This window comes from Spermophilus citellus (assembly GCF_964194105.1).
Source record: "Spermophilus citellus genome assembly, chromosome: 9".
Lineage (NCBI taxonomy): Eukaryota > Metazoa > Chordata > Mammalia > Rodentia > Sciuridae > Spermophilus > Spermophilus citellus.
In genome coordinates, this window is record NC_138191.1 from 13,752,257 (window position 1) to 13,772,276 (window position 20,020).

At 44.9% G+C, this 20,020-nt stretch overlaps 1 protein-coding gene across 4 annotated transcripts in view; it reads left to right on the forward strand.

Annotated features, from left to right (window-relative positions):
• The window catches only part of LOC308655993 (carboxyl-terminal PDZ ligand of neuronal nitric oxide synthase protein), a gene marked incomplete at its 3' end in the record, with an annotated part of 325,313 nt that overhangs the window by 292,494 nt on the left and 12,799 nt on the right, over positions 1–20,020 (forward strand). For 2 of the 4 annotated variants that reach the window (XM_081306545.1, XM_081306546.1), the window contains exons 7-10: positions 1,408–1,574; positions 4,404–4,583; positions 11,605–11,770; positions 13,309–13,461. In XM_081306545.1, coding sequence (XP_081162671.1) covers positions 1,408–1,574; positions 4,404–4,583; positions 11,605–11,770; positions 13,309–13,461 — 666 coding nt within the window. Of the gene's footprint in view, positions 1–1,407; positions 1,575–4,403; positions 4,584–7,621; positions 8,372–11,604; positions 11,771–13,308; positions 13,725–20,020 lie in introns of those variants that run through there. The other 2 variants (XM_081306547.1, XM_081306548.1) reach the window with 2 other exon arrangements.

The following is a 20,020-nucleotide window of genomic DNA, read 5'->3' on the forward strand; positions in this document are numbered from 1 at the left end:
AAATAGTGGACTTTGATACATTGATATTAAGCAGTATGCTGTGTGTATGTGTCTGGTGTGTGTGTGTGTATGTGAGTGATTAAAGACCTGGTCTCTGTCATCAGAGGAAGGTAAGAAAAGTGTAAGTGGAAAAATTAACTCAAAAAGCTGCCATCTCTATCTCCTAATTCCACTGCTTCCTGGAGGCCACCTGCTCTGCATCTGCTCCTAGAGAGAGAATTAGGGTCAGTCCTGGAGTTTGATACTCTGCTAGGAGAGAGCTTAGATCTCCCTGCCCATACTCCTCAGTTATGGAAACCTACCTGTCCATCTGACTGGGCCTCTGTTACCACTGAAAAAGTTGGGCCCAAGGAGTAAGGCGATTTGTTCTTATCCATCAGCTCAGGAAGACCTGACTAGGGCAGATTGCCAGTCTCTGGACTCCACTACAGGGTACTTTCCTTCAGCCTGATTTCATTCCTGCTCTGGGCCACATCCACTGAGCCACATCCCAGCCCTTTTTGTTTGTTTGTTTGTTTGTTTTTTGAGATAGGGTCTACCTAAGTTGCTGAAGCTGGCCTCCTCCCAAGCAGCTGGGATTATGCCTGGTTTCCCTTTGTTTCTGAACTTTGAAAAGCTATTAAAATGGAAGCATCTAATTGGGTTGGAAAGTTACTTAATGTACTTGAGTGGAAAGATGTGTGAAAATGTAATAAAGCCCATGATATCCCTTGGTTTGGCATAACTGAAAGCTGAAGTATTAGGTAGACACGACATTGTTTTTTTTTTTTTTTCAATTTTATAAGAAACAATACATTTTATTTTTCTGCCACCACAGCTCTGGCAAGTGGTTTCATACCAAGTTTAATGGAGGTCACACAGAACGTTTTAAATATGGGAGATGGAGGAGAGGAAAGAACCACAAAATTTAAAACAAAAACAAAATCCTAGATAGCTTTTAGCATCTGTTCTACTCCCACATTAATAAAATTCACTTTTAATTTTTATTAGGAATTCCTAGTAAGAAGAGAACAGAAAACAAGGTGGGCAGGGGAGAGTGTGGTGGGGGAGAGAAAGGCTAAGGGAAAAGAGGCCAGAGGGCACTCCTAGGACAGAGCTCTCCCTGCTAGGGCCAGGAGGACACTCGGCATGAGATGCGAAGCTTTGTTAGAGTTATTTCTCCCAGTAGAGCACTAGATATTGCAGCTTCCAAAGGGAAGAGGAGGGGAGGGAAGCAGAGGGTCACCAGTGGGGGAATGAGGGAAGAGAACACCCTTAACTAAGACGGGAAGGGTGGGGAGAAAACTGGAGAAGATGAGATGGTGGGTTTCTATGTCAGCAAAGACAGCGCTGAAGAGCACTTGAGCTGAAGCAAGTGAGAGGACATGGCTCTTGATGTCACCGTTCCCTTCCCTATTGTTTCTGCAGGCCGCCAGCTCACGGGAGCTGAAAGAGCCTCCACTGTCACCGCAGAGGAGACTGACATCGACGCAGTAGAGGTCCCACTGCCAGGGAATGATGTCCTGGAATTCAGCCGAGGTGTGACTGACCTGGATGCTGTAGGAAAGGAAGGAGGCTCCCACATGGACTCCAAGGTAGGCAGGAGATGGCCCATCCAGGTGATCTGCACACGTTCCTGCTGCCTCCAGAATGACCTGTGTCACTGCTTAGCCTCAAGTCATTGCTGCCTCCTTGCTCCACAGCATGGTAGCAGTGATGGAGCGTTTCCTTGCTTTCAGAGAGGCCACACTTTTGTAGAGTCAACCCATTGTGCCAACATAACACCGCTGTGTGTCACAATGCCGCTGGGGAGCTCCTCCTTTTTTTCTTTTTGTACCAGGGATTGAAACCAGGGTCACTTTACCACTGAGTCACATTCCTAGCCTTTTAAAAATTTTTAAAGAAAGGATCTTGCTAAGTTGCTTAGGTCTCAATGAATTGCTGGCCTGGTCTTGAACTTGTGATCCTCTTGCCTCAGCCTCTGGAACCACAGGGAATACAGGCATATACCACCATGTCTGGCTTGTGGAACTCCTTTCTTTCTGATGTGTGTTGTCCTTACAGGATCCTGTTGGTTTGTATATTTGTTCATTTTTTATTTTGAAACAGAGTCTTGCTAAGTTGCCCAGGTTGGCCTTGAACTTGTGATGCTCCTGCCTCAGCCTCCTGAGTCTCTGGGATTACAGATGTACACCACCGAAGCTGGCCCCACTGATTTTTTGTTTCCTCCTTTTCCCTAAACAACCATTTCTGCACAATATTCATGCAAGGCTCATCCTGGCATACCCATATAATACCCATAATGCCCTGTGGTTCAGCCAATGGAACCAAGTATACTTGGATCCCCTCTTCCTGCTTCAGTAATTATGTGTCTTTACTACTACTCTCAGGGTGGACATTATTACCTACTCTAACATCCTGCAGATGAGATGACTGAGGCCTTGAGGAGCAACTAATATGATCCAGTTTAAAAAACTAAGAATGTGAGACTAAATTTAAAACTGAATACAACTAAAGTAAAAACGAAAAAAAAATAACAAACAAAACCCAGAAGGAAAATTATTATTTTTTTTCACATAAGTACACATCAAGGTATTTATTATAATTATATAATGTATAAACTATACACAGTTTCATTTAGGATAATAACCTCTATTAAGAAAAGATAGAGGCAATCAAAAATATTCTTTATAATTATTGATTTCAACTTTAATTTTAACTTTCTATGATATATTTCACAATGTTAAATATTGTCAAGAGAAAAAGTAAATAGACAATGCAGAAGTTCAGCAGTATGGCTCTTCTACTTACCATTTATTATTAGATATGTAATATTTTCCAAAGATATTACCCTTAGAAGGAAACCCATCATTATCAGTGGCCTATAAGTAGTCAATATTTTTCAGGGCCAGGATTATGGCTCAGTGGCAGAGCTGTTGCATGAGGCACTGGGTTTGATCCACAGCACCACATAAAAAAGTAAACAAATAAAAGTATCATATCTATCTACAACTAAAAAATTTTTTTCATTCTGCATATAGATTTTACTTGTATATCTTGAAATCATAGAGGAACCCCATCCTTCCAAAAATTATGCGCTGTATTTCTTTTTTCTTTTTTCTTTCTTTTTAAAAATTTTTTTAGTTGTAGTTGGACACAATACATTTATTTACTTATTTTTATGTGGTGCTGAGGATTGAACCCAGGGCCTCGCACGCGCTTGGCGAGCGCTCTACCGCTGAGCCACACCCCCGCCCCTGTATTTCTTTTATTACTACACTTTTACGTCTCTGATTGGAAACTCAATTCTTGTCATATATCAGTTAGGCAACTTAGACCATTCGGAAATAAAGTAATGGTCTATGTCAAAAAAAAAAAAATACTAGGATTTGTTGACCATAAATACAAGATCACCCAAAAAGTAAATTTAAAGTCCCAGACCTCCTTCCCTACTCCTTGATGCCTATTCCAGGGATGGCCAGATGGTAATTTTATAGTCTCGATTAGACTATATCTTCAGAAGGAAAATTATTGACCAATAGCCCCTTAGATTTCCAGCCAGCTTACTGAATCATGGATACCTCTTTCCTTATCCTTCATTTACCTTATCTCAAGTCAAGATTTTTAGGCCAATTCATTAAAAAGAGAATCCCTTAATAGTGTGGAAGGCAGTACCTGATGATCTCTTTGGTGTCCGTTTAGTCCTCTACAAGGGGCCATAGCCCTCTGTCCCTGGGTGCCTTCCTCTTTCATGTCTGAAGAGGGACCAGCTGCAGGAGGGCCAGAAACAAAATGTGGCTTCTTGTTGTTGAACTCTTGAGTCATAGGAAGGGGTCCAACAGGAGGAGGAGCCAGAAACTAGTATAATCTGACAGAGGATCTCTCCAGATCATTTGTCTTCAAGTCCAAACTTTCTTCCCTGGTGTTCTCACTGTGAGGGGAGGCCGTGGAGAACTGAAGGCAGCTGCCCCTCACCTGGCTTCTTTCTCCAGTTTCTAACTCATGAGAAACATCTCAGACCCCTGAGGAAGGAAAGAATAGAAGCTTCCTTCTTCCTAGTCTTATGGTAATGTGGTAGGTAGCTATGTTTTATAGAAATAAATTCTCCTAAGTCTGGAATTTCAAGTAACTCAACAACAGGGTATAATTTGAAGTAGCAGATTAAAGATGGGACTTTATCACTTGCCTGTCTCCCATCTTGTGGGATCAGTTATTGAGATGTCCAGATACAATTCTGGGTGGTCTACCCTCAGGCAGTGACGCCATTTCTTCCCTAGAGCCCCATTTATATTCCATTCAATACACAGCATCTCCTGGACTGTAAATTAGCCGTTTCACCCTGCCTGTGTACATGTCATCAATATGATAGGGAAAGTGAGGCCCTTGATTGTGGCTCTTGTCCATGTGTCATGTCTTCTTTTCAGGTCTCACCCCATCCTCAGGAGCCCACACTGACAGCTTCTCCCCACATGCTGCTTCCTTCTTCTTCCTCGAAGCCACCAGGCTTGGGCACAGGGACGCCGCTGTCCACCCACCACCAGATGCAGCTCCTCCAGCAGCTCCTCCAGCAACAGCAGCAGCAGACGCAAGTGGCTGTGGCCCAGGTTCTCCTCAGCCTCCTCCCTACTTCACAGGCTCCACTCTCATGGGCTTGATGCGCCTTCCCTAGCAAGGGGCTCAGGGCAGGTTTAAAACCTAGGGAGCCATAAGGAATCGCTCATGCTATTGGATCATTGCTTGTTAGGGAGTCAGGGAGGTGGAGGAGAAAAGGGGAGAGACGGGGGGTGCTGTTGAAATGGAAGGGCATATTCTTATTTCCCATGTATCCCCCGCTCTGAGTTGGGCTTGGCTGGCTTGGCTGAATGTTGTTGAATAATGACTTCAACTTACCAAGGGAAAAGATGTGCACAATTCCACCCTTCCTTTCCTACCTTGTTTTCCTGGTATTTAGGTTAGGAAGGGATACCTCTGAAGTCAGGACAGGTATGACTTTGTGATATCACTCTTAAAACAGCTTCAAGTATAAATCTGTGCCAAACATTCTTCCAAAGAGTACTGTTATGGCATCCCAATCTACTTGTTTATAGCAGGTTTCCAAGCCTCCATTAGTGATTTACTTACTCAAAGCAGTATTTGATACAGAGTTGACCTTGGAATTCATCATTTGGGATTGAATTTACAGGAATTTAGGTAGATTATTTGAGCCTTAATAAGAAGAACTATCTTACCCCTTAGGATTGAGATAGTGTTTATGCACTGAAAGGCTTGCTGGGCTACTGCTACTTGTTAGGAGAAACTTGAGCTAATTTCTCTTGCTGTTTGCTTTCCATGAAAGGCACATTCTCTTAGGAACCTATGAGTCTAAGCCTTATCTCTACCATGGGTAATTAGGAACTAGTGAAGATGCATCTGTTTATTCCATTTAAAGGCTAAATCCTGAGATCAGTTTCAGACAGGGTCAGGACCAGAATGAGTGGCTAAAGATAGGTGGAGGATGTGGTGGTCAGGGTTTGGCAGAGATGGTGAGAGATCTGGAAAGGCAGAGATATGCATCAGCATTCTAAATCAGCTTGGGCAAACTTATTGCTCAGGTTTTCTGCAGTCTAAAATGAAGGGAACAGACTACTTCTGCATACTTATTGATCCTCATTGTATCTTCTGCTTACTCTTCTCCTGAATTCTGGGTGGAGCAAGTTCTCCAAGCAGAGCTGTCCTTTCCAATGGTAAACTTTGAGGGAGCATTGGCAGTCTAGCCATATTGGATTTGCTGTGACTTGGTCTTGAAAAGAACAGTCTCCACTGACCTGAGCCTGTAGCACCAGTCTCATTGGTGATTTTGCAGTAGGTTTCAGAAGAGTAGGCCCACTGCCAATGTACTAGATTCTCCTTAAAAATACTTACCATGAAAAATTCTGATCAAAGGATGTGTGGTGGTTGTAGGAAGATTTACAGGTGTTTCCAAAACAGTGACAGAGAGGAGGGAATGTCATTTGTGGCTTCTTATGTTTGGGGGGGGGGGGAATCATTCCTCTTTGTCAGATAAAATAATTTATCTCCTATGGTAAATGATGGTGTGGCAGTCTGAGGATCCCCTCCTCCTTAGCATGGGGGATGACAGGAACACAAAGCCAGAGTGCTCCAGCACTGGGTCCATTCCGAAACACATCATTTCCAAAAGTTTCCCATTGAATATAAATTCATTCTCCAACCATAATTCTTTTATCTTTCAGCATATCAATTGCCAAGTAATTATTATTTATCTAAGCGTAGGCTTGATGCATATTCATGATATTATTAGAAAGGCATTTGAATATGAAGTCATTGCTATGTACTAAAGACAAATTATTTGCAAATGCATGATCTCCGCACAATAAGAGTGTTGTGGGGGTAAAAGGAATCACTCATCTGCAAAGCTATAAGACCTATAACTTATCATAGGTCTATCTCAGCCAGAATGAAATCAGAAGAGTGGTTTTCTGGTATAAAATCAAGCATATGTCTCAATGGGACATCCCTGCCCTGCCCTGTTCTAATTGCCTCTCTTCTGAGAAGACAGTGAATCTGGAGAAAGAGAACAGTGTGGTGTTTGGGATTCATTTCATTAGCCTCTCTCAGTTCCAGCCACTTCTGCAGGCTGGGCAGCCTTAGCTTCTCATTCATATGTCGGACATAACTGGCAGAGCCCTGCTTTACTCTCAGCTCAAGCAGTGACATGATGAAAAGCCTCAAAGCATCCACATCTCATATTGGTACAGTGACTCTGAGTACAGTGATAGACTTCCAAAGACTTCAAATGAGACAGGACTTTGAGATCATATGCTAGCTGCTTGAGCATTTCTTCTACCCCTCCCTGCCATCCCCATCAGTCAGTCTCTGACCACCTTCCTTCTGTCTGCATCTTGCTTTTACTGCCTAGGAACGTAGCAAGGATATTGTTCTGTCACTTAAAAGCTGGCTTTCCACTCCTGGTCCCGTGACAGATTCAGTTCTAAAGTGGCATTCAGGCTTCTGAATTCCAGGCTTCTCTGCACTCTTTCTTCATCTCACTTTGTAGGATTTGGTCTAAGCACTTTTTGTTAATATCCAAATCCTTGTTATCCAAGCAATTATGTCAGATACGTAGGTGAGTTACTAGGTAGGTCATCTTAGTGTCTTTAACACTATGAAATAAACCAACTACAGTGTGCTTGGTTTCTCCACATAAGTAGGAGTGATTTTCATTTCTAGCATGAGGTTGGTTTTACTCATTCTGCCAGACTCTATTGCCAGCAAACTGTGAGGTGTCTATCTTTCATCATTAAAATACCAGCAGTACCCAGAATTTCAATGATCAAAACTGTGACCTCAGAATTTCAGGTGGGAATATATGTTCCTTTTCTCTGTGAGCATCTGAGCTCTCCTCTGTTGATCCTGAATAAAAAGTTAAGGATCAGGCTCCAGTTTCTTACAGACAGGTATACTCTTGTGGTCACTTGTTATGTTATCTATGTTCCCTGCCCCATTGTTCCCAGCCAATCTGGTTCTGGTCTTATCATTGGGACCAGGCTCAGGTCTCTTTTGTGGTGTTTTGATTTGGTGTAAGACCTCAACCTCTCCTGGTTTTATCCTAAATTCATTCAGAGCTGGTCTTAAGGGGCCTGCCCTAGCCTTAGAGGTACAAGGGTAAAGGGTAGTGTTCAGTCAATTCTTAAGTACTTCCAAGTCAGTCATCAGTGTGTAAATAGTGAATTACCCAAGTCCCTCTGACCACTCTCCCTAATCCAGCATGAGCCTTGCCTGGCTGCACTGGCTCCCTGCTTTTAGATGAACCCGAAGTTCAAGAGTGTGAATGTGATTATAATCACACCTTAGATCAAACTTGGAATGTAACTAGTACCTGCATGGCTGTGGACTGGGCCTACATGGCTCCAAAATTGATCTGGGCTTTGTGGCTAACTGTTAACAGCTAAGTAGGCCAGATCTGTTCACAGTTTGCCAATTCCTGGCCCAGCTCATGGGAGAATGTTAGTGCAGCTTAGTATTGTTATTTAAAGATTTCTCCTCTACCTGCTGCCAGTTCTGCTTGTTTAGGAATCAAGTAATTAATTATTTATGCTTTGCAATCCTGTGTGCTGTAGTTAGACAAATAGTGCTAAGAATGCTCCGCATCCCCACCCCAGGCCCTAGATTTAGCATCTGTCCTGTGCTTCTCCCAGTCCCCAGCACCCTGGTATGTATTGCCCAAGTTCCTGCCTCATGCATGTTGAGACAGCGCTGCCTGCCTCTGCTTGTGTGTGTAGTGTGTGTGAGGGCAAATTGCTCTGGTTCTTTCCACTGCCATTTCCATGTGCCTACTGCTCCCTAACTTCAGCCTGGCCCTGCCCCCACTTCTGATGGAGGAGCTGGAGTCCAGGCAAGTAGGCTAGAAAGTGAGTGGGGCCATGGTCTGATGTGGCTGGGTGGTTTGAGGGTGGGTGTCAGAGTTTGGGGAAGCAGCACAGAGCTGGAGAGTGAAAGGTTGAATGTACACATGTTATGCTGTGGGCTAGGATGCAGACCTGGACACTAGCATGACTGTGGCCTTGGTGCCACATCACCATGTTGCCTTTGTCACTGACTTAGTCTATGAGTGAATAATCATTGCCAGAGATGACACAGCTCTGGAAAGAATACACTAACATGTTCCTTTTCGGAAATTGATACAGTCTACCTTTCTGAAAGGCATTTCATTCTTTGCAAGGAAAGTAAGCTAAATACAAATAAACATCCCATTTGGGAAGAAGGGGTGATGCTTTCTGCTCCTGTCCTATGAATAGGGAAGTAAAGCACAGTGAGCCATAGCACACTGTCCAGACCAAGGCCGGAAGTAATGCTGCTTCATTCCAGCATTTCCAGGTCAAGCCCATAGATACTTTGCCTCAAAGTTAAAAGAAGTCCCGGCCATTTTGTCCCCACTTGACCTGATTTGGGTTCTCCTGCAGCACAGACTGCCTCAGCTGAGGTTTGAGCCTCTTGCTTTTTGTCACTTGTGATGGCTGTAGAAGGAGAAGGGCTCATTAGTGCTAGTTTGGGGTAGTGACAACAGCATTTACTTTTCACATTCTCAAGGTTTAAAGCACCTGAAATGGTATAACTCTGTTTGCACATGTAAAATTCTTATTTAGTCTAGGACAAGGCGCACTCAAGTTCAGGAGTGTGTTCTCATGGCACTTGGTGCCAGTGGATTTGCGATGGCAGCATTTGTTTCCAGGGTCTTCTTTTGAAAGAGTGTTGATGGCACTCCACCATTGGAACTTGGATACCTGCAAAGGAAGATTCCCACTTCTTTCCCCCTGTCTTCTGCAAGAAGAAACCACTCTTTTGTCCTGAATCCTAATTCTCAGAAGTCACAATGGGTAACTGGGGACTCTTTTTCTGTGAACCTATAGCAAGTGGCCCCTAGTACTGGCCACTGTGTCTCCCTGGATGTGGAATCAACTGTACAAGCCCACAGCTAGCCCTCTCAGTTAACAGATGGAGAAGCTGAAGTTCAGAGAGAAGTGAGTTACCTGTAGTTGGCCAGGAAGTAACCCACAGACTCCAGCATTCCATCTCCTGGCCCAGCACTTTTAAATGGCCTGTTCTGTGGGGGGTGTTCATATTGGGATGTAAGGACCTGAGCCTAGTAGATGTATGCAGGGAGCCCTAAGAGATATCAGTTAGTGGGATATGGGATTCTCTGCTTTTTCATTTATATCCACCGAAAAATTTGTTCCGTATTTCTGCCTGATATTTCCATTTGGTTCTAAAGAAAGTAGAAAATGAATAATGAACAATCCTATTTGTTCGGTAGATTCCTTTCAATTATACTGTTAGTTTAAATAAGTAACAGAACTCACAGGTGGAAGGTTGAACTGGACTTTCCTCCAGGGGCATGTTTGAGGGCTTCTCACAGCAATTGCCCTCTTCCTTATAACCAGTAGGATTTGGGGGACTCCCAGGAGACACTATTCCATGCCTCATTTACCTAAGAACATAAAGGTTTAATAACCTCCTACCATTTGGTATCTAGATAAAATGTTATTGATACTTTTTTCCTATTCAGACCTTCCCTCAGTTTGTATGAAATAGCAAATAAAGCGGACATCTTAACCAAAAAATCAGTTCTGTCCTTAGCAATTCCTTGTGAAGGACAGATTTACTTTAGATTCCATAGGCACTATCTTCCTTGGGGGAGGATGAGCCCAACCTCATGGAGCACAAATGAAAAGTGGCAGCTAATCTCATTAGGGACTCAACTTGGCTAGAAGCAGAGCCAACTACAAGGTCAGGTCCTCAGATCTTGGCAAAGAGAGAGATAGCCACTGTACCAAACAGTGTAATTTTCTTGGTATTGGCTCTTGGAAGGGACAGATACTGGGGGCTGGTCTCTTAGTTGCAGTGTGAGATAACGATGGTCTTTTACTCCCTGACAAAATGTGAGTCTCTGGAGCAGGTTGCTTTTCAGAAATCTAGAATCTTTGTTATCTGAACAAGAAACCAGCTGCCTCCCTTCCATCTTTGTCCCCACTCCACACCCCACCTACCCTGACTCTGAGTGTTTGTTTACACTATGTTTTGGTCCAAGAAAACCTTCTTCACCATAGCTGCCTTGGTCCAGGTCACCAAACTCACTAGTTTCCTTTCCTTGGAGGCCTTCTGAAACCCTCTCAGAGACTCCCTATCCACCTTTTAGCACAAGATTGTGGACATTTTATTGGCCATGTGACTCAGTTTCTTCAAGCCAGAAGCCTGATATAATTGCCCCATATCCTCCCACTGAGTTTTATCTCCACTTGGAGATTACACACTAAGAATAGGCAGTAGGTAACACTGCCCACTGAGGGTGCATTTGCTGGCTGCTCGATCATAGAATGTTGTGAATTGTTAGAGCTTGCCATAAACATCCATTTCAGCCTTTCAAGGGTTGTCAAAAGAGGCCTTGTTATCAGTCACTCAGCAAACATTTGACTCCTTCCGGGAAGAAATAACTATCCCAGGTGTCAATATGGGAAGTAACAAGGAAACAGATAATTGAGCAGAGAAGTTGGCATCCACAGATATGAGAAGGAAGGCTTTATTACAACCAGCTCACTAATTTAGTGCTTCCTAGCTCTTGTTATTTTTGTGCAAAAGGAGGGGAAAGGAAAAGATTATGTGGGGGTTGTTGTGCCACTGTTTCTTAGTGAGCAGGTTAATGTATGAGTTTTTGTTTTTTAAAAGACAAGATGAGAAAAGGGTACCTCCCTCAACATGGCAGTGCTATGTTGAGTGCAGGAGGAGTTTTCACAGCAGGGCTGGATGGAGGGAAGTGTTTGTGGTGGAGTGTGGCCCTTTCCTGCCTCTTGTCCTTGTTGTGGGTTCACAGTAGTACCTGAGTGATGCATTATGGCCCTCCCTCCAGACAATCAGAGAGATCCACAGGGGCCGTGACCAAGCTGCTTTTGGCTCCTCCTCCTAAATTACAAGCTGAGGAGCCTACTTCATTGTGAAGAGCTTTGTCTTGAGTTGAATGTAGAGGGCATCTCTGGTCCTAGCCACCCACTGGCAACTCTCATTTGCATTCATGTCCTTCTCTTCTCTTTGTCCTGTCTTCTCTCTGTCTTCCCTTCCTCCTCCTTTCTGCAGGTTCACTTGCTGAAGGATCAATTGGCTGCTGAAGCTGCAGCTCGGCTGGAGGCCCAGGCCCGCGTGCACCAGCTTCTGCTGCAGAACAAGGACATGCTCCAGCACATCTCCCTGCTGGTCAAGCAGGTGCAGGAGCTGGAGCTGAAGCTGTCAGGACAGAATGCCAGTAAGCCAGTGCCCTGCCCAGCCACACCTCCTTGTATGCAAGCTCTGGAAAACACATGCTATTTTCCTAAAGCTTTGGGGGATGCTTTATTAGACCTCTGACTTTGCCTTTATATTCCAGCAGAAAATAGGCAGCTTTGTTTATTTTGTCTGTATATTCATGAATTACAAAATTGCAGGGCCAGAGCAAACTTTGGGTGCCTTCAAACCCAGCAGCCTGACTTGGCCTTGACTAGGAGTCACTGCCACATGCTCTCTATTTGGTGGGGGCTTAGGCATCCTAAGGCATCCCATTTCTTTCTGAGAGGGCTTTTTCAATCAAAATATATTGAGCACCTAATAGGTGCCATGTTCTCTGTGAATTCTGTGAGAGTCCTCAAACTGTCTAGTAGTTGACTCTCTCTGTATGTATTATATATTTCACAACTCTCCTGCATAGAAAAATCTAACAGTATGTCCACTTAATAGATAAGGAAGCAGAGTAAATAGAGAGACAGCTTTGCTGCTCAGTGGTGGAAGTTGCCCAGCACCTAGCCTGAAGTGCTACCCCCACCCAGGCACCTCCAATCTGGGCTGGGAAGCAGTGAAGGTGGTGCATCACTGTGTCTTCACCTTGGTTGTACTCATGGGTTATATGCATTCTCAGAGTCCATGTTGGCTGCAAAAATATCGACTGATCACCTCTTGTGCCATAAACTGTGATAGCATGTTTTATGTGAGCTCATTTAATCCCTGTGGTGGTAGATGTTATTATACTCATTTTATAGAAGAGAAAAGAGACTGCTAGAGGTGAAGTAACTAGTTCAAGTTACAGGACTAGCAAGGGGTGGAGCCCAGATTCATTCCCAGGTCTAATTACAAAATTAATGTTTTTCAAACTATATCAGTAATTCCCCCAAACTATCCTATGAGCTTTTTAAAAGATGCATATTATAGGATCCCCATCAGTAGGTCTAGGGCAGGGCCACAAGTCTGTATTTATTTATTTTTGTGAAGCTAGGGATTATACCCAGAACCTTATAAGTGGTGGGTAAGTACTGTGCCACAGACTTACATCCTCAACGCTTGAGTCTTTATTTTTAAAGGGGCCCAAAGGTATGAGCTATGAGCCCCTGTGCTTCAGTATTATGTAAGCCTCTCTAGATGGTTCATATTTTTGTTTGTTGAGACCCTGCTCTGTCCTAACTAATGCTGATTTACACGGTTATACTAAAAAAGAGTTACTGCATGCTTTTAGTATGGTTCTCTGAACCGGTACTTTTTTCCTTGCCATAAACCCCATTCAAGGCACTCAGTAGCCTTCCCCAAATCCTCACATGGTTCTCATTGCTCTGCGTTTACTGCTCTCAGGAAGCCCCTGCAGCCAAATATCTGATGCTTTGAGGGTGGGAAGAGGAGGTTCCAAATGCTTAGCCCAGCCAGGTGCTGCGTTGTTGGTCAGGGAAGGACCCGTGCACGGGCTCGGACTGTAGGGAAGGACAGCTTCCCAGCCAGAACCTCGCCTGACGTTGCATCCCCTCTCCTCTTGTTTCACTACAGTGGGCTCCCAGGACAGCTTGCTGGAGATCACCTTCCGCTCCGGAGCCCTGCCTGTGCTCTGTGATCCTATGACCCCCAAGCCAGAGGACCTGCATTCTCCGCCATTGGGCGCAGGCTTGGCTGACTTTGCCCACCCCGCGGGCAGCCCCTTAGGTAGGCGCGATTGCTTGGTGAAGCTGGAGTGCTTCCGCTTTCTCCCGCCCGAGGACACCCCACACCCTGCGCAGGGCGAGCCGCTCCTGGGTGGCCTGGAGCTCATCAAGTTCCGAGAGTCCGGCATCGCCTCAGAATATGAGTCCAACACGGACGAGAGCGAGGAACGGGATTCGTGGTCCCAGGAAGAGCTGCCGCGCCTGCTGAATGTCCTGCAGAGGCAGGAGCTGGGCGACAGCCTGGATGATGAGATAGCCGTGTAGATGCGGGGCGAGGAGACTGCCAAGGTGGCAGCTGTGGTGTGTGGTCGGGCCATGTCTGTCTGCTGCTGGTAGGGAGATGCCCTGTGAAGGCACACTGCTGTGGATGACACCCAGGGGCTCGGAGTGTGTAAGGCTTCAGAGGAGGATTAGGATTTCACTTTGGAAGGTAATTGGGGGAAGAAATTGGATTCCCAGAGGCAGATCAGCTGTGTCTTTACCTGTGGCTAAAGGGTGGTGGGAACAGGGCTTTCCAGAGCCCATCGTTTGGGGAAAGGGTCCCTCTTCAGGACCACCTGGCTGCTGGAAGACCCCCACCCCTACCCATTGCACTATCAGGCTCCTCTGCTTCGTGGTGTGATGCCCCAGTGGTCCTTCCATTCTCCCCACCTCCTTGAACCTGACCATAAAGGGAAGCCACTGGTACCTTCTCAGGTACTTTGGATATCAGGATGCTAAGAGTTGCCTAACCCTTCCCTGACCTTAATGGGAGAGTTCCTTCTCCAAGCCCTTGCTGACATTACAGAGGTTGAATGCTCTGAGCTGCAAGTCAGACTGTTCCTTTCAGTGTGAGCATGGAATTTGGATGTGTCATAAGTCACAGTGAATAAGCTATTAGAGAAAATTGAATCCAAACATTTTCTCTAGCTGAATGTTAGATGTTGCTTCAGAGGGAGCCTGGGACCATTAACATCATTCAGACCCTTGATATGAGAGAGCCCAGGGGGAGGACAGCCTGTTTGCTACCACAGATCCCTTAGGTCTTACTCTTCAGTTTGGAAGCCCTGCCTCCTGCCTGCAGCCCAGCTTGTACAAACAGACGATTGGAAGTGCCCAGTGTTCTGCCTCAGGCTGTGCCAGACAAAGCTTTTGCAGTCACTTTGCCTCTGTGAAAGTCTCAGAGACCCAGAGCCCCCTGCCTTACCTCTCACTTCTTCCCTCCACTGGGCAATAGTGGTCAGTTTTTACTGTAAACAAACAAAATGGATGTAAACTGATAACTGAGAATCACTGCCACTTGGATCAGGGACCATAGCCATGACACCCTGGCCCATCTATCTGTGGGTGCGTGCCTTGAGCACACTTATAAAAAGTGCCATGTGCAACACTTATCTTTTACCATCTAGGCCTTGCCTAGGGATCTCCACTTGTAACAGACTGACTAGGCATGCAAGGAAAAGCTCCTTTTGCTCCTGTAAGGCCTTAAGTGGTTGTTAACAGATATTCAGATGCCAGAAAATAGGGCTCAGATATGCTTGAGTCATATTTTTTGGGGAAGAAGTCTTCATCCTGGGCCACAAGCTACAGATCAAACTGAAGTATTATTATGGGGCCAATTGATAAGGATATAATTGCCCCAAATGGAGTTCTTCAACCTCAGCTTTACTTTGGAATTTATATAAATGCAAACTCAGCCCTTTCATAAAAAGCCGCTGTTGGATTTCTTCTAGATTGGAAAATCCAAATTAAAGGAAATAAACACAGCTTTAAATAGCCCTCCCTGGTGCATGAGGGTGTCAGTGAAAGTAGGATGGGATGCTGTGTGTGTATGTATGTTTGTGTGTGTGTGTGTGTGTGTGTACTGACTGCAGCCTTGTAAGAAGTAATGGGAGAAAAGTGAAAAGAGATCTCCAGGGATCAACAATAGATTTTGTTTCATTTTCCTAACATGCATCTAGTTGGAGAGTCATGGTTTTATATGTTATATTCTCTAATTAACCATTGAAAGTAGGTCCAGTTATACAGGGAAGGAAGAAACAGGAACATGAGATTTATAAAACTAAAGGAGCAACTGTCAGGAATCCAGTTTGGTTCAGCCTAGCTGGCTTATGAAATCCTAACCCAGGATTCCTTGAGTCTTGGAACTTTGATACCATCAGGATTTTGACCATAAGAGTAGTAGAAGGTCTTTTTCTCAAGGCTCACTGCCAGTAGCAGGAGCTAAGGATAAAGCCAGAAGCCAATGGAATAGGTGTGTGGACTGTAGATGGAGAATGCTTATATAGAATGGGGTGAGGAAGAAAGTGTCTATAAAACCATCTCAAAAATCTTATGAAGGGAAGGGAGAAATGGAGATGAGATTAAGTAATTAGAGTAAGTTATCTGTGATGCTGACTTAGGACCCATTCAAGACTTTTACCCTTGGTTGTTTTTTTGTTTTGTTTTTGTTTTTGTTGGGTTTTTGCCTCTATCTCTCCCTACCCCTGCTTCAGGCCCTTCCTGGGGCATTCATTCATTTGTTGGCACCTTCCCTAGTGTGACTTAAATCTGTGCACACTTGGTTTCTGGAGCTGGAGATGAAGGACAGACCTAGAAGCCTTGAAGTGTCACCACCCACCCACCTTCCCTGGGGCCAACAGGGCAGGAAAGGAAATGTTGCAGACCTGATGGCCCAGCGATGTCTCTCTGTCCTCCTCCCTCCTTGCTTCTTGCTTTGCTAACTCAACTCGGCCTTCCTCTTTTTCGTCTCTGCCCTATATGGAGGACATGTGGACACCAGGGTCCCCTACATTACTGGTGCCCAGCCCACCCCAGGTGCCAGCAGACTCTTGGGCACACAAGGCTCTCAGAGCTGCAGAGCTAGAAAAGAATTTCTCTGCACAGGATGGACTGTATATGGGGACTAAAAATTATATTCCTTATATTCCTGCTTATATGCTATCTGTAAAACCTCTTTCTAGTCTCACTCCTCTCAACTGATCTTGTTTAGGAGTTGTATGCCTTTATTTACTCTTTGCTTGACTGCTTCCTCCTACTTGCCTATCCTGCCTCCCTCAGCCCTCTATTTCCCAAAACTGTTGTCATTAACTCTGTTGGATCAACTCTCTGGGAAAAGATTCTGTTAATGTAAGTGCACTTACTCCCTGGATGTTGTCACTAGTCTAGTGGCTTTTGCTAAATAAACCTTTCATATTTCTAAAAACTTGTCTTTTCTTGCTGCTTCTATTTCACTTGCTCCTTCTGTCCCTCTCTCCTTCACTCAGTTTCCAAGCCAGGCGGCATCAGCTCTGTGACATGGTTCCCAAAGGTATGGGGTTTAGGAAAAATTCAGTCTCCTGAAGGAGTGGGGGGCGGTGGTGTCCTCTGTTGCAGTTTATATAGAACACCACTAGTCTTAACTGGGAATAATTTGCTCACCAGGGGACATTTGACAAATGTCTGGAAACATTGTTAGCCACGCTAGGGGAAGGATGTTCCTGGCAGGTAGTGGGTGGAAATCAAGGGTACTGCTGAATATCCTGTGGTACATAGGAGAGAGAGCCCCCTGCAATGAAGAGTTACACTGTGTGGGTGGAAGTGGAGTTGAGTCTCATTTTTGCAGTTCTAGGAGTTAAGCCCAGGCCTCATGTATGCTAGGCAAGTGCTATACCACTTATCCTCAGCCCTTTTTAAATTTTGAGACAGGGTGTCTCTTAAGTTGCCCAGGCTGGCCTTGAACTTATGATCCTCCTGCCACAGCCTCCCCAGTAGCTGGGGTTACAAATGTGTGCCACCATGTCTGGCAAAGGCAGAGCTTTGAATGCATGAAGAATTACTATATAAGATAGTTCCCAATATAGCTAAGATCAAGATTATACAATTTCACTGACCCGCTCACTAAATGTCTGAGGTATGTAGTTGGTAGGAGTCTGAATGGGCCCATACAAGGAGGAAAACAGGTTCCTCTCCATAGCTACCTGGAAGTATTATGGCTTCATTGCCACACAGTTCTGTAGAGCAGTCCTGACTCCTGGGAAAGTGAGCTCTCCTGCATGCAGCAGAAATGAAAAGGAGGCACAAAACTGGGGAAGGAAGGAGCATATCAGAAGTAAGCCCCAGAGACTGGGGTTGTGGCTCAGCAGTAGAGCACTTGCCTAGCATGTGCAAGGCCCTGGGTTCGATCCTCAGCACCACATAAAAATAAATAAACAAAAATAAAGGTATTGTGTACAACTAAAAAATAAATATTAAAAACAAAAGAAGTGAGCCCCAGAATCTCACATAACAGCCTTCACCTTTCTCATTTCTAAGGTCTTTGGCTGGAAAATTTAACCATTTTGAAGGCAGAGTGGTTGTTAGGTCTGATGTTCTGGCAGGTCCAGGCCAGGGAGAAAATGGGGAGGGGGTCAGAAAAACCAGGTTCACACACCCTCTGTTCTTTTTTGGCTGAGCAAAATGAACTAAGCTTTATTTTCTCATCTGTCAAATGGGATAGTACATAAAGCAATTATCAGAGTAAATGAGATTGCATTTTTAAAGCACCCAGCCAAGGATGTAGCTCAGTGGCAGAGCACTTGTCTGGCATGGGCAAGGCCCTGGGTTCAATCCTCAATATTGCTAAGTGATTGAATGAATAAATAAATAAAAGCTAAAGCACCCACCGGGGAGTGCCTGGCAGTCACCCAGGGTACAGTACAGTTTATCTTTTAGTTTCCTAGATCTGAACCTGTGCTGGTCATAGACCACTTTTCCTTTCTTGACTATTTGGTGCTGTGATGCAGAAGCCCTGGAGAAGGGAGCATGGGGTTGGCAGAGGGCAGAAGATTAGGAACCAGTTCCTTTCCTGGTCCAGATAATGGTGAGACCGTGAATGGCCTCCTGGTCCCCTGAATGTGCTTCTCTCTGTACTTGCTAAGGAGTCCCATCAAGGGGTGACATGCATGCATAGCTACTTATGTACAGAAATCTTCTAGGGCTCAAGTGGCTTTTCCAGTTAGAAACACAAGCTCAGAGTGAAGACTAAAACCATTTTCCTAGTCACTCATCTGATCCCTCAGGGGCCAGTATCTTGGGAATGATGTCAAGATTGCCTAAGAGACCACTCCGCCCCACTGTGGACAGGTCATGACCCCACAGGTCCTGGCTCCTGAACCTGACAGGTAGACTCCAGACTCTGACTGGGTAGGGTGGGGATAGAACAGGTGAGAAGTAGGAGTGACAGGTGTGGGCCCTGAGGTGGTCTCACAGCATATGAAGCAATAGGAATTTGAGCCCAGCTTCTCTCACTCTGTGGGGAATGAAAAAAACATAGTTGATACTTCAGCAGCACAGTGATAAGCAGGAGCAGCTTTGTTAAAACATAAAGTAAGGCCCCAAGAAGAGTTACTGGGTATTCTCTGCAAGGACAAGGGAGGACTCTCCACACCACCCCCTGGCCCATTTGTTGGGGAGACAAAGACTAAGGAAGATTGGTGCCAGATCCCTGACCAGAAATGTCCCATTATAGTTAGAAGCCCACAGAGTCATCAAGGAACTGAAATAAGAGGAAAATAAGACCGGGGAGGGGATGGGGGGGGCAGCAAGCATTTAGCCTTTTTTTTTTTCCTTTGAGTCACATAATGAGCAAAATAAATGTTCTTGCTTGCATCCCTGATGCTCTTCTATATTTCTGGGTCAGATTAGCAGTAAGGTCATGCAGAAATGGAGTAAAGAGTCAGGACTGTCATTGGACACATTCATTGGTATTGGGGGAACAGTATTTTCACCTTTACCTGCCGTTTTTGGTTGCTGGTTTGGTTTGTTTTGCCTTACTAGAAATTAAACCAAAGTACACTCTACCACTGAGCTTTAGCCCCAATCCTTTTTATATTTTTATTTTTTATCTTTTGACACAGAATCTGGTCTCTCTAAATTGCCCAGGCTGGCCTCTAACTTGGCAATCCTCCTGCCTCAGTTCCCCCAGTTGCTGGGATTACAGGCATGTACTATGACTCCCAGTTTTCCTGCCCCTTTTGATATGATTCAAAATAGCAATGAAAAGATGTACCCAGGGTCAAGGTGCCTCTATTCTTCAGCAAGAGGTGCCCATTCTAAGTGAATGATTGTGGTGAATATTTTGAGGACGGGCCTGGCCTTCTTCATCTCTTTCTGCATTAATTAAGCTCAGGAGTGTTTTATCCCACCCCCTCAGAAGATCTAACATCTAGGAAGCCTGTCAAACTGCAGGGATTCTTCCCCTGCAGACAGGGGAGGATGCCCAAATTCTCCTCCCCGGTATAGAGCAAGGACTGATCTTATAGGACCAGAAGTCTAGGATCCTAGAACAGAGGTTCTCATGTATGACCTGCTTTAGTGTCACCTAGAAGACTGGTTAAGGGTGGCTAAGCTCCCACCCTAAAGTTTCTAACACAGTAGGTCTGAGTGGAGCCTGAGAATTTTGTTTCTAACAAATTCCCAGGGGATGCTAATACTGTTGTCTTGGAGCCTTTTACTTAGAGAACCACTGTCTTGGAGGATAGACCCAAACTTCAGGAATTGTCTTTATTTAAAAGGAGCGGGAAGGGCAGGCTGAGAAATGGGCCTCGTGCTGTTAGGCAACC